Source organism: Talpa occidentalis, unplaced genomic scaffold (genome assembly GCF_014898055.3).
Source record: "Talpa occidentalis isolate TD23 unplaced genomic scaffold, MPIMG_talOcc4v2.1 talOcc4.11, whole genome shotgun sequence".
Lineage (NCBI taxonomy): Eukaryota > Metazoa > Chordata > Mammalia > Eulipotyphla > Talpidae > Talpa > Talpa occidentalis.
Window position 1 is genome coordinate 100417568 of NW_023601104.1, and position 13480 is coordinate 100431047.

General features: G+C 44.2%; 1 protein-coding gene across 4 annotated transcripts in view; it reads left to right on the top strand.

Annotated features, from left to right (window-relative positions):
• The first annotated feature begins 4020 nt into the window (after nucleotides 1-4020).
• TC2N (tandem C2 domains, nuclear) overlaps nucleotides 4021-13480 on the top strand; it is a 40031-nt gene continuing 30571 nt past the window's right edge. The window contains exons 1-3 of one of the 4 annotated variants that reach the window (XM_054692814.1): nucleotides 4021-4083; nucleotides 10033-10151; nucleotides 13178-13298. In XM_054692814.1, coding sequence (XP_054548789.1) covers nucleotides 13232-13298 — 67 coding nt within the window. In that variant the 5' untranslated portion in view covers nucleotides 4021-4083; nucleotides 10033-10151; nucleotides 13178-13231. Of the gene's footprint in view, nucleotides 4084-4351; nucleotides 4376-5120; nucleotides 5654-10032; nucleotides 10152-13177; nucleotides 13299-13480 lie in introns of those variants that run through there. The other 3 variants (XM_037504035.2, XM_054692816.1, XM_054692815.1) reach the window with 3 other exon arrangements.

Genomic DNA, 13480 nt, shown 5'->3' on the forward strand with positions numbered 1-13480 from the left:
TGGTGAATAAGTCACATAACTTGTCTGCTACTGTGACAGGTCAGTCTGTCCGTGGGATTAATGATGGCTATCATTAATCACAATTAATCACTCAATATTCCTCCAAACTCTCCTAATTTTTGGTTCCAGCGTCCTCCCCGGCAACCTTTTGATTTACCTTGAGTTTTCTGTGTGGCTGTTTGACCATGAGAGATGGATGCTTGTGCTCTGTGACAATTCTATTTCCAGTTTGTTAACAGGCACCGTATTACCTGCTTCATTCTCTAGCGAGCCTGACTTCTTCAAGGGAGTTTAGCTTCAATGCCAAGGTGGAAAAGGAGAAAATTTCTAAGTGTAGAAAGCTTAAAGGCATTTCCCATACTCTTGCAAATTCACACTATAAAGGCAGTGGGCAACTAACTAATAACCTTCGTTTGGGGAGACCTCTCTAGTGGGGTAATTTTAACCTGGATTTCTGTAGTTCCTATATAGTTCATCTCAGCACTTTGCCTTTAATTGTGGCAGGGAAGAAAATTACCATCCACGTTATTTTCCTGTTGGGCAGCCAAGTATGTGCAAGGTGATCTGAGTCAGGGAAGCAGAACCGCTTGGGTATTATTGACGTAACAAGATCTTACAGAATTGTGGGGGAGACCAGGGAAATAAAGGTCTGAAAGTAAGATTCAAGGATTCAGAGAAAAGTCACCAATTAACTTCCATAAAGCCCCCATGCAGGTGGACTTGTAGGGTCAGAATGGGCAATAAATCTACCCCCACTGGACTCATAGGACCATTTCTATTTATGATTTCACAAGTATGCTAGGAATTCATATTCTTTTGAAGAGTTTTCATTCATTTGATAAGGGTTTGACATTCTTCCAAGTGTGAGGTGGTACGAGTATGCTCAAAAAACAATGGAGGTCATAATTCCTGCCCTTTGGTAACTCACAAGGAATGAGTTTTATAGGAAGAGGGAAAAGAAGCCAACACTCAGTTATTGTGTAGGTGCCACAATAGAACTATGAATGAATGGGTAATGGTGGGAATGCTGACAAAGAGCTCTGGATTCTCTCTATGGGTGGGTGTTGTGGAGTTTTATTTCCCACGAGAGGCAATACTTCTGTTGACTGAACATGAAATTTCCAACTGATAGCTGTAAGAAAGGGGTAACGGAAAAAAGTAGTGTCAATTAGCTTATTAGAAACTACAAATAATTCAGAAGGTCAAAAACATGTGGGGGATGAGGCGGGAGAGGTAGGGCTGGACTGAGTCATAAAGTCCTCATAAGTCACACTAAATGAGCAAAGAATGAAAAGAGATTAGGAGGAGGGTAAGTGATTGCTGTCTATCAAATGAAAGAATTCATACACACGGAAAAATTTAAGCAGCTGCATTATCCACATCCACAGAAAATGATTTTCCCCCAGACCTACCTCAAATAATGACATTAAAAACATTCATGCTTACATTAAAAAGGAAGCAACCCACACAACTCCACTCAGAATGTTATGACAATCATTTTGTGGGAATAGGTTAAGCACTAGGGCATGAAGAAAGGTAAATACCCTCCATTCATCTTGAAGTAGTCCTGCCTTTGAGGGTAGAACAGGAAGGAGGCTCATTTCAAGGAAAACAAAGAACATGGTTTCATGGTTTTCAAAGAACTGTGTCTGCCAAAGGATTCTTTTAAGGAAGTTTTTCAGATGGAAGGAAACTTATCAGCTCTTCCTCTTGAATTCTTCCTCATCAGTGAGCAGTCTGTTAAGGTTTTTCAGCCTGAGACCCAAGTACTCAGTTCTTTTCAAAAATACTAAGGGGCCTCCCCTGGTGGCTCAGTGGTTGAGCGCTGGGCTGTGAAGCTGCCCGCAGCCTCTGCAGCGCTGGTTCGTTCCCAGGCCACAGGCGAGGGTCCCACATGGCGCATAGACCTCTCCTGCTGCGCCGGCTGCTCCCCTCAGCAGCGTATTTTGTCACTCTGCCTGTTCTATTCCCAGCTCTGGCGCTGGTGAATTCTCTCACCCTCCCGCGTTTCTGACTGTACCTAGTGCTTGTATAAATAAATAAATAAATCTTAAAAAAAAAAATACTAAGGAGCACTGACACATTCATTCATTCACTCATCAAAATGACACTTTTGTGCTCTGCTCTGTGATGTCAGGTGCTGCAAGGGAGTAAAAGATGGATAAAGATCCTTGCCCTGAGAACTAGCACGAGAATCTGGAGCTGTCTAACCAAGGATGAACTCTAGCTGAGGGTCAAACGAGAAAGAATTTCTCTCTTTGTCTATGCATAACATACATCTATATATCTATCTATGTAATATCTACATTTTATATGGAGATATAAAGAATAGATCTACAGAGACTATATCATATATGTAAATTTTTTATGTGAGATCCTTAGAGCCCCTTTGTATTTGTATATGTAAAATATATAAATATTATAGGTTTAAAAAGCCTTGGACTCCATCGTGACTCTATATTGGCCAGTTACTATTTATTTGACCCTCAATAATAACAGTTACATTGCAAGTGAGTATTACATGAGATGACTCGTGCAACTTTGTGCAAACACTACAGAACTTTGCAAATATTTGTAATAGTGACGTTATTGCAGGTGAATGTACTAGGACTTTAAAGCAGTGTTCATCAAAGTGTGAGCAGAAACACTAATGCTCGAGAAGGTAACAGGTGTTGTGCATGGAGGAGGTTGTGTGGTTTGTAGGGGAGACAAAATTTTACCTGTCCCCTCTTAGGATGTGTGGATGTGACTGAGGATCAACTGATTAAACAGCTTAACAGGTGCAAAGCACACAGACTTTTCCACGCCCACGGGAGAGCCCCTGGGGAATGAAGATCCGCAGCCGCAGCTGGGGGTGCTTGTGTGCTAAGTCAGACAAAGGGGAGTGCGGGGCTGCGGCCAGGGGGTGGAGAAACGAGCGGGACGGTCAGGGGCAGCTGAACCGAGCTCTGCTGGGTTTCCCTCGTCCTGGCTGGGAGCGGATCTCTCACACGGAGGCTTGATCTGCTCCGGGCAGAGAACGGGCCGGAGAGCTCCTCTTGCTTCTGTTTCTTTCAAGCACCCGTTTCTCAAGTGTCTCGAAGGCGAATAACTCTCCCGTCACGGAGGAAGCGTTCGCCGCCCGTCAGGCCGCGCCAGTTTGGGAAGCGGGGGACGCGCAGGAACGCCGGGGCTCGACGGCCGCGTGCGCGGCGCCCCGCCCCGCCCCACACTGACTCGGTTTGGGGGTCCACACCCCTCCCACGCGGCTCCAGCGCTTGGGGGGCGCAGCGTTCTCTTCAGGGAGGCCCCTTCCGGGAAGAGGCCTCGCCTCGCTTCAGCTGACGACCCGCCGCGCGTCCCGCTCCCGGGGGGGGGCAGGCGGCCCCCGGCGCGCGAGGCGCGAAGGAAACGGGGAGACCGGCGGGCGGGCGGGCGGGGCGGGGCGGGCCGTCGCGGGGCCCCGCGGGATGCCTGCCCAGGCCGCGAGGCGGGAAGGCGGAACCGAAGCCACGAACGTGAAGCGATCGGGCCGCGGCGCCCCGGGCCGCGGGGACACGCGCTCGCGGGGCCACAAAGGCGGCGGCGGGGACTCCGCGGCCCGGGGTGGCAACCCCTCGCGGGGAGCTGCCCGCCACGCCACGCCCGCGGCCGGCGGCGCCCAGCTCGGCTCCCTCCCCCGCCCCGCCCCCCGGGCCGCCCACTCTGCCTGGCGCTCGGGGCGCGCGGAGCCGGGTGCGACCTGCCGGGCGGGCGGGCGGCGGGAGCCCAGGGCGCAGGCGCGCGGCGTCGGGTGCGGGCGGAGGACCCCGCCCCGCCCTCCGCGCGCTCCCCCCGAGGGGCGGGGCGAACCTGCCGCGGGGCGGGAAAAACCTACCGGGGGGCGGGGCGAACCTGCCGCGGGGCGGGAAAAACCTACCGGGGGGCGGGGTGAACCTGCCGCAGGGCGGGGCGAACCTTCCGTGGGGCGGGGCGTGCCCGAGGGGGCGGGGCGAACCTGCCGCGGGGCGGGGCGGGGCGGCCCGAGGGGCGGGGCCTCGCGCGCGGGGCTTCGAGGTGACCCGTCGCGCCTCCCGCGACGGCAGAGCCCGCGGCCCCGAGCAGGTAACCGGCCGCGTCTTCTCCTCAGCGCGCCGTGGGGCGGGGACCCGGGCCGCGGCGGGGCGGGGCGGGGCGGGGCGCGGCCGGGGTGCTGGCCCCGCGTGCGGCGCGGCGTGGGCCTCGAGCGGCCGCTGCCGGGCTCCGGCGGGGGGGGCGGGGTGCGGGGCCGGCGGGGGTGAGGCGGGGTGTGAGGCGGGGGGGGGGAGCGCGAGGCGGAGGGGGGGCGCGAGGCGGGCGGGCGCGGGGGGCTGCCCTGCGCCGTCCTCGTCTCCGTGTCGGGAACTTCGCTGTGGTGGTAACGTCGCGGCGGCTGCGGAGCCGGCTCCCCGCGGCCCCCCGCGGCCCCCGCACCCCCCGCGCCGAGCCCCGAGCCCCGAGCCCCGACGGCCGCCGCGCCCGCCGGGCCTGGAGCGCCGTGACGCGCGGGGGCGGGGCGGGGGCGCCGGGGGGACGCGCGGGGCGGGGGCGCCGGGGGGGGCGCGCGGGGCGGGGGCGCCGGGGGGGGCGCGCGGGGCGGGGGCGCCGGGGGGCGCGCGCGGGCGGGGGCGCCGGGTGGGGGCGCAGGGGGCGCAGGTCCCCGCGGTGCTCGCCGGGCTCGCGGTCGGGCGCCGTGGGGCGGGGCGGGGCTCCGGGGACTGGGGGCGGGGGCCGGGCTTGGGGGGGCGGCGGACCCCGCAGGTTGCGCTTTTGTTTCCGAAACTTTTGGAAGGGGCGGGGAGCTGCCAGGAGGTCGCTCCCCTGTGGTGTCTGCAAAACACGAGTGACCCCCAGCTCGGTTTTCTTTTTCTTTTTCTTTTCTTTTCCATGTTTTTACATCATTTCTCATTTTTGCACAATACTTGCGCTTTCACCTTGGTTATCGGCCCCACACAGCTCCCACCCCCGTGTTCTGTCCCTGATCCCTCCACCCCCCATTCAGATTCGTCCCCCAGTTGCGTGACCCCCGGGGCTGCTGCAGCTGCGGGGGGGCCTCTGCGCGCTTGTGGGCGCCGCGCCCCGGGTCGGGTCGGCGTCCGCCAGGTGCAGGATCAGAACCTTTATAATATGTGAAATGCAGCTGTGAAAGCTTGTTTTTTTATTTAAAATGATTTGCTCATTCTCACTCCGGGTAGGCAGTTAACAGAGTCGTGTTTTTCCTGATTCATACGGTGGGAAAGTCTGGGAAACACGGAGACTTAACAGCAGCACCCCCGGTACCCACGCCGTGTGTGATCCTGCCTCTGCCGGGCTTGAAAAGCTCCCCCCCCACCCCCAAACTGACTCTGCTTGCTTGTGAGAACTGGGATTCCAGGGGACTTGCTTTTTGTCCTCGTATTTTGTGGGGTTTTTTTGTTGTTTTTGCTTATGGTTATGAGTTCCCTCATTAGTGGACAGAAAGTCCTCATGAAAATTTCCTTTTTTTAATCTTTCAAGAAAAAATATTTGCGGGGTGTGTATTTTATTGCCTCCACTTGAATTGTAATTGTGTATTCACAAGTCAAACCAACAGGTTGAGAGTCTAATTCAGGTTAAGAGAAAATGAGCTCCCGCTCCTTGGAGGACACCTGGCCCGAGCTGTCTCGTGGGCACTTGGGTCTGTTATAGCAGGTTTTTCTGAAGTCGGGATCAGGGTGGGAGATACTGGAAGCGTCTGTGGATTTGTGGTGGTTCATCCTGTGAGAGTGGAAGAAATTATTTGAGTGGAGTATGAAGACAGGAAGGCCTGGGACGGGGAACAGAATTTGAGAGGTAGAGCTGGCCCCAAGGCCGCCGGAGGAGCCGAAGCTGTGCCTCACAAAATTCTAGAAAATGCAAACTTAGTCAAGAGTAACAGAAAACAGACCAGTGGTTACACAGGGGTGGGGGCAAAGGAAAGTGAGGAGAAATGGATTAAAAAATAGGTATGAGGAAATTCTGGGGGATGATGGATGTGTTTGTTGTCTTGGTTGTGAAGATTCTTTCCCCAGTGTAAACATATGTCTAACTCAAGTACATATTTTAAATATATGCAATTGACCATAATGCAAATATACTTCAATAAAGATGTAAAGAAAATACACTATTTAAATATATTTTTAATTTAAATACTGTAGTTATCTCCGGTATTATTGATAATTCTTATTTTTTTATCATTTTCTCCTGTATTTTTCATCACAGTCATGTATTTACTTAATTTTTAAATTAAAAGTTGTTTCAGATATGCAAAGTACTACTTTTGACACATTTACAGATTAGAGAATACACGTAAAATAAATGCCCCTGTCATGCTTTACAAATACTAATCAGTATTTTTGCAGCCTTGATTGTGTTGCACACTTTCCATACTCCTTGATTTTCTGTACAGTTTTATTATACTCTTATATTCCTAGATAATGCATTATTCAGGTTTGTCTATTCCACAATTTGCTTTTTTTTTGGTAGTCTTTGGTTTTGTTTGAACTGTATTTCTTTTTCTCCACATTCTTGCCAACATTTGTTTGTTTGTTTTTGATGTGGGCCGTTCTCACGGGAGTGAGGTGGTGTCTCATTGTGGTTTTGATTTGCATCTCATTGATAAGTGATGTTGAACATTTTCCACGTGCCTTTGGAGAAGGTCTCCCCATTTAGCTCTTCTGCCCTTTTTTTTTTTAAAGATTGATTTATTTATACAAGAACCCGGGTACAGGCCAGATGTGCAGGAGGGTGAGAGGATTCACCAGAGACAGAGCGGGGAACAGAACAGGCAGACTGACGAAACATACTGCTGAGGGGAGCAGCGGGCGAGACAGGAGAGGTCTGCCTCGCCATGTGGGCATCTCTGCAGCGGGCACTGCAGAGGCTGTGGACAGCTTCACAGCGCTGCGTACAGCCCGCCACGGGGGAGGCCCTGCCCATTTTTTGATTGGGTTCTTTGTTTTCTTTTTGTTGAGTTAAATGAATTCTTTGTAGATCTTGCTTATTAGCCTCTCAACATATCTGTGATATGCAAATATTTTCTCAAAACCGTGGGGTGTCTTTAGGTTTTAATGGTAGTTTCTCTTGATGTACTGAAGCTTTTTAGTTTGATGTAGCCCCATTCACATTTTTGCTTTTCTTTTTGCCATTGGAGATGAGTCCCCAGCGATATCCCTGAAGCCAATGTCATGGAGTGTTTCACCTTTTTTTTCTTCTGTGTGTTCCGTGGTTTCCAGTCTTCAAGTCTTTTAATCCATTTGAGTTAATTTTTGTGCACGGTGTGAGGGAGTGGTCTAGTTTCCTTCCTCTGCATGTGGTGGTCCAGTGTTCCCATCACCATTTGTTGAAGAGAGTTTCCTTTTTCCATTATATACCTTGGGCTCCTTTGTCATGGGTTAACTGTCCATATAAAAGTGATTTTATATCTGGGCATTCGATTCTATTCCATTGATCTGTGTTTCTATTTTTATTCCAATACCATATTTTTTTGATTATTATAGCCTTGTAGTCTAGGAGTGTGATACCACCATTCCTCTTCTTTATTGTCAAGATTACTTTGGCTATTCAGTGGCTATTACTTTGGCTATTTGTGGTTCTGTATAAATTCTGTAACATTTCCTCTATTTCTTTGAAGAATTCCATTCAAATTTTGGTAGGGATTTCATTGATTCTATACATTTCATTGATTCTATACATAGGGGCATCTTGAAAAGTTAATTCTTCTATCCATAAGTATAGAATATTTCCATTAGTGTCTTTTTCTGTCTCTTTTAAGTGTCTTATGGTTTTCATTGAATAGGTCTTTCAACTTCTTTGTTTGATTTATTCCTAGGTATTTAATACATTTGATGATACTGTAAATAGGATTGTTTTCTTGATTTCATTCTCTTCTATTTCATTAATTGCATATAGAACTGCAGTAGCCTTTGGTATGTTGATTTTGTAGCCTGCCACTTTGCTATTCTGACTTATTGTTTCTAATAGTTTCTAATAAGTCTAGGGTTTTCTATGTTATAATATTATCATGTATTCTCAAGTAGTGATAGTTTTACTTTTCCAATTTGGATTCCTTTTATATCTTTCTCTTGCCTGATTGCTCTAGCCAGGGCTCCTGATACTGTGTCAAACAGTAGTGGTGAGAGTGGACATCCTTGTGTACCTGATCTTCAAGGAAAAAGTTTCAGTCTGTCATTGTTGAGTGTAATGCTAGCTATGGGCTTGGCATATATGACCTTTATCATGTTTAGCTATGTTCCTTCTATTGCCATTTTACTAAGAGTTTTTGTCATAAATGGGTGTTGAATCTTATCACATGCCTTCTGTTTATCTATTGATACAATACGATTTTTGTCTTTTGATGATACTGTGAATGACATTGATTGCTTTGCATGTGTTAACCATCCTTGCATCCCTGGAATAAATCTGTGTTATTGAATTCAATTTGCTAAGATTTTCTTGAGGATTTTTGCGTCTGTGTTCATGAGTGATACTGGTCTGTAGTTTTCTTTTTTTGTGATGTCCTTGTTTGCTTTTGGTATCAGAGTAACGTCGGCTTCATAAAATGTGTTTGAAAGCATTCCCTCCCTGAGTTTTTGAAGGTTTGAGAAGGATAGATGTTCCTTTTTGAAGGTTTGCTAGAACTCACTAGTAAAACCATCTGGTCCCAGGCTGTTGTTTTTGGAGAGACTTGCACACCTTTCAGTTTCCTTGCTTGTGTTAATCTCTTGTCAGTTACATATGTGACAGATGCCTTTTCTCCCAGGAATTAGTTTGTCTCTTTACTTTCTTTGTATTAGTTTTTGATGGATACTACTATAGTAATGTAGTTGAATATGTCAGCCTTTTTCTTATATTTATGCCTTTAGCATCTGGTTAACAAATCTTTCTTTTCTCTGAGGTCATAAAGATATAGTCTGATATTTTCTTTTAAACATTTTAAAAATCACCCTTCATATTTATATTCGTAATCCATGTGAAATTTGATTTTTGCATGATGTGAAGTGGGAATCCAGTTTCATTGTTTTCCATATGGGTAATCAGTTTTTCTCAGCATCATTTATGTATGAGTATTCTGTTTTTTTCTCTAGTGGTCTTCTAGTGTTATACATCAGGTTTTCACATATGTGTGCATGTTTCTGTACTGTTCTCTCTGTGGTGTCTGTTTCCTTCCCACAGCCCTTTTAAAATGTAGTTATATAAAGACCTTTGACACCTAAGAGAGCAAGTGAACTGCCCATGTTTCCTTTAAAGCTAGACTCCCCTTCAAATTGATGTTTATATAATTTTTTAAAAAGGATTTATTTATTCATACAAGAACTGGGGTACAGGCCAGAGGTGTGGGAAGGTGCGAGGATTCACCAGAGACAGAGGGGTATAGAACAGGCAGATTGACAGAAGTACACTGCTGAGGGGAGCAGCAGGCAAATCAGGAGAGGTCTGCTGTGCCATGTGGGTAGCTCCCTGGCCGGCCGGGGATCAAACTCGAGCTGCAGTGGCTGTGGACAGCTTCATAGTTTGTGTCTTAACCCCACTGGGGAAGCCCCAAATTGATGTTTAATTTTTTTCAATAATAAACTCTTCACTGGAGTATAACGTGTTATTTAAGTCTTAATTATCTACTGTGATCACCTGAGGTCACAAGTAATACTAAAATTGCTTTCATACAGACTTTATCATGCTGTCTGTATTTTTTGTAGACCCTGTCCTAACTCAGAGTTAATTTTAATTTGAAAATTAATTATATGATTTTCATTATGAAAATGTAGTTAAGGTTTTTGGAAAACTTTTCACCCTAAAAATAACTGAGGAAGCTGTAGTTAAAAAGCATTTTTAAAAGGTATTTAGAAATTGACATGTCACAATCTAAGAAAGCTGAAAATTTGGGACAAAGGGAACTTTCAAGTCTTTGCTCTGAGAGTATATGCTAAACTAGGGAGACTTGAATAAGAACTTGTGGATTTGCATGTGGGGGTGGGCATGATTAGAAGTCAGCTCATGTCTCATGCACATTAAACTAAGAAGAAACTTTCTGCCTATAAGTCCAGGATCCCAAAGGTCAATGGGAAGGATGAAAACTCACCTAAACGCCTTCTAAGATCTGCATGGAAAGTTGCCTTAATGCCAAGTAAAGCAGAGGAGGGAAAGAAGCCTTATCTTTGGTAAGTGGTAATCACCTGGCCATGGGGGAACTTCACATCACCTTCATGGTCTCAAAATATGTCATCATATGAATAATATTTTTTTTCAGATATAATCTACACACCATAAGATTTAGCCTTTTAGAGTGTAAAGTTTGGTGTTTTTTTTTCATATATTTATGAGGTTTTGCAAACATTATTACTATTCTAAAACATTTTCATCACCCCCACAAGAAATTTTGTATCCTTTAGCAGTTACTAATTTCTGCTTTCCTCCCAACCCCTGAAAACGACTGATCTCCTTTCTCTGTGTATGGATTTGCTTATTCTGGACATTTCATATGAATGAGATCATACGATAGGTGGTCTTTTGTGCCTCGCTTCTTTCACTTAGAATTATGTTTTCAAGGTTTATACATATTGTAGCACAAGTCTGTACTTTCCTTTTTATCACGATGTTGGTGTACAACACTTTGTTTTTCCATTCATTAGTTAATGGACGAAAGAGGCCTACTGAGGTGTGCCTACTTTTTACCTATCATGAATAATGCTGCTATGAACATCTGTGTGAAAATGTATTTTCCATTCTCCTAGGTATATTTACCTGAGAGAGATACCTGGATTGTATGGTAATTCTCTGTTGAAGTTTTCCCAAAGCAGCTGTGCCATTTTCATTCCCACCGTTAATGCGTGAGGGTTCCAGTTTCTCTACATCCTTTCCAACATTTAGTTTTGTCTGCTTTCTTGATTATAGCCATCTTACTGTGCGTGAAGCAGAATCTCGTTGTGGGCTTGATTTGCATTTCCCAAATCCAGGATCCCAAAGTTCTATCAAGGGAAGGATGAAAACTCACTTAAATGCCTTCCTAGATTTCATCTTTTTATTGGCAATTTATCTACCTGTAGAGAAACATCTGTTTATATCCTTTGCCCGTTTTTAAATTTGGTTATTTGTCAAGGCATGAATTTAAAATGGCATGGTGTATAACTATTCTCTGTAGGAGGATACTTTTATTATTGGCTTAAAAAAATGTCCTACTGATAAAGTTTCAAGATCAGTGAATAATTTGTTTTCAAAGATAACCAAGTGCATACAGAAAGAAGACAATCTAAGCAAGAATCAGCAGAAACAATAATTACAAGTGAATTTACCAAATCATTGCATATTGGAATTATCAGTCATAGATTATTAAAATAACTATGATGGTCTATATTTCGGTATATATGAAAAAGCTTGAAAATACATGGAGGGAGCAGGAGTCTGAAAATGGTGCCAGAGAGCCAGAACTGGTTGTAAAAAAAGAACTAAATGTAATTCTTGTTAATGAAAAATGCAGTAATAAAACTCAAAACTCACTAGTTGAGTTTACCACATTTTAGACAATTAGGTAAGCCCCTAGAGGAATGAATGAACTGGACTATATTAGAATAAATCATTCCAGCATGTGATCCAAAGAAACAGAAATGGAAAATATAAAGATTAAGAGACATAGACATTAGAATGATCAGGGTGAGAAGTTATGGTGAGAAAGTATAGTAAATAGGAATTTCTGAAAGAAAATAAATAGAGACTGGGCAAAAGCATTATTTAAAGAGATAATGAAAAAATTTTCAGTACTGGAAAATCTACCAGTAGTGGAGGAAAGTTACCAATTTATACAATGGTTATTCCTTTATTACTGAATACTTTTCCATTTTATAGCTACACCACAATTTTTATACGGAGTTGAGCATTCCATAGTTTCCTGGTTTGGGCTATTTCAAATAGACCTGCTGTGAACACTAGTGTACACGTCTTTGCATAGACATGTGTGTGACTTTGTACCTTGAATAAATACCTAGGAACAGAATGTCTGGATTATATGATAGGTGTAGGTTTAACTTAAGAAATGGTCAAACCATTTTATAGTCACACCAGTCAAATAGGAGAGTTCTCTCTGTTCTATAAGCTTGTAAACACTCGAAATGGTTAGTCTTTGCAATTTTATTCTTCCTAATTGTGTAGTATTATATAGTTTTAAATTGCATTTTCCTAATGACTGGTCGGGTTGAACATGTTCCCATGTGCTTTTTTGGCCACTTGAATATTTCTCTGAAGAAGTGTCATATCATAGATCTTGCCTCTTTTTAAATTGTCTAATTTTTCTTATTATTGAATTACAATACTCCTTTATATATTTGGATATAAGCACGTTATTGGATTAATGGTTTGTACATATTTTCTCCTATCTTTAAATTGTCTTTTCACTTTCTTAATGGTGTCTTCTGAAACATAAACTTTTTAATTTTGATTGTGTAATATATCAAAACTTTAATTTATTGCTTGGGCTTTTGGTATCATATCTAAGAAATTGCCCAACCTAAGTTTACAGAGAATTACTCCTGTGTTTTCTTCTAGGAGTTTTGTAGTGTTAGGTCTTAGGTATAGATTTGTGGTAAGTTTTGAGTTAGTTGTTGCATGGGGTAGTTAGTGAAGCCAATCTGGGAAGTGGCCATGAAGTTCTCAGACAATTTTATGTTCCAGGTAAATTTAAAAGACTCCCTTTATTGCTACTGTATCTTATTTCTGGCTTAGTTAGCTGGTGTTAGCTGGTGTGTGTGTGTGTGTCAGTGTTTAAGATAATGTTTTCCTGTTAGTGTAATTCTAAAGATTAAGCTAACTCATGAAGTATGAAGTTATTTGTTTGTTGGTCTGTAGTATGAGACCTTTGGATTATCAGAATAATTGATTTGAAGAAGTGAAATTTTTCTCACACTCTTCAAAATGCCATATTTTCTTTTAGTTTTTAGGCATTAATTTAGGTATACCAAGTGAAAGAAAATTCAGAGTGGAATTTTTCTATTTTTTTCAGAGTTTTAAGTTGTCGTTTTAATGACTTATAAGGAGTCTAGGTTATACAAAATGCATATAGGAACAGAAATCTAACTTACTATACCATTTTTGCTTTGGAGCCCTCATTACATCTCAGGCAGATAATATGATCTAGAGATATCTAATGGCATTATTTTATGTGTGATCATTAACTTGTTTTCTGTTCTACCAACAGGTTAATATTAAAATTGAAAGTTTATATCTTGCTGGATATTGGAAATTGAATGTAATGGCAGCAGAATTTGTAAAGAGTTGTTGTAGAGGATGTTTCTATGGTGAAAAGGAGAAAAATAACTGTGAGTTTTTTTTTTTTTTTACTTCAGCAAACACTTATTTAATTCTTATTTATTTGTGGCATTTTGTAATGTAAAGATAAATGAAGCATAGTGCCTAACTTCATGGGGGAGGCAGAAACAGAAATAGAAAGCACAGTAGGTGAGTATTAAAGTGCCTTAGAGCATAGGGGGAGAGAGATTAA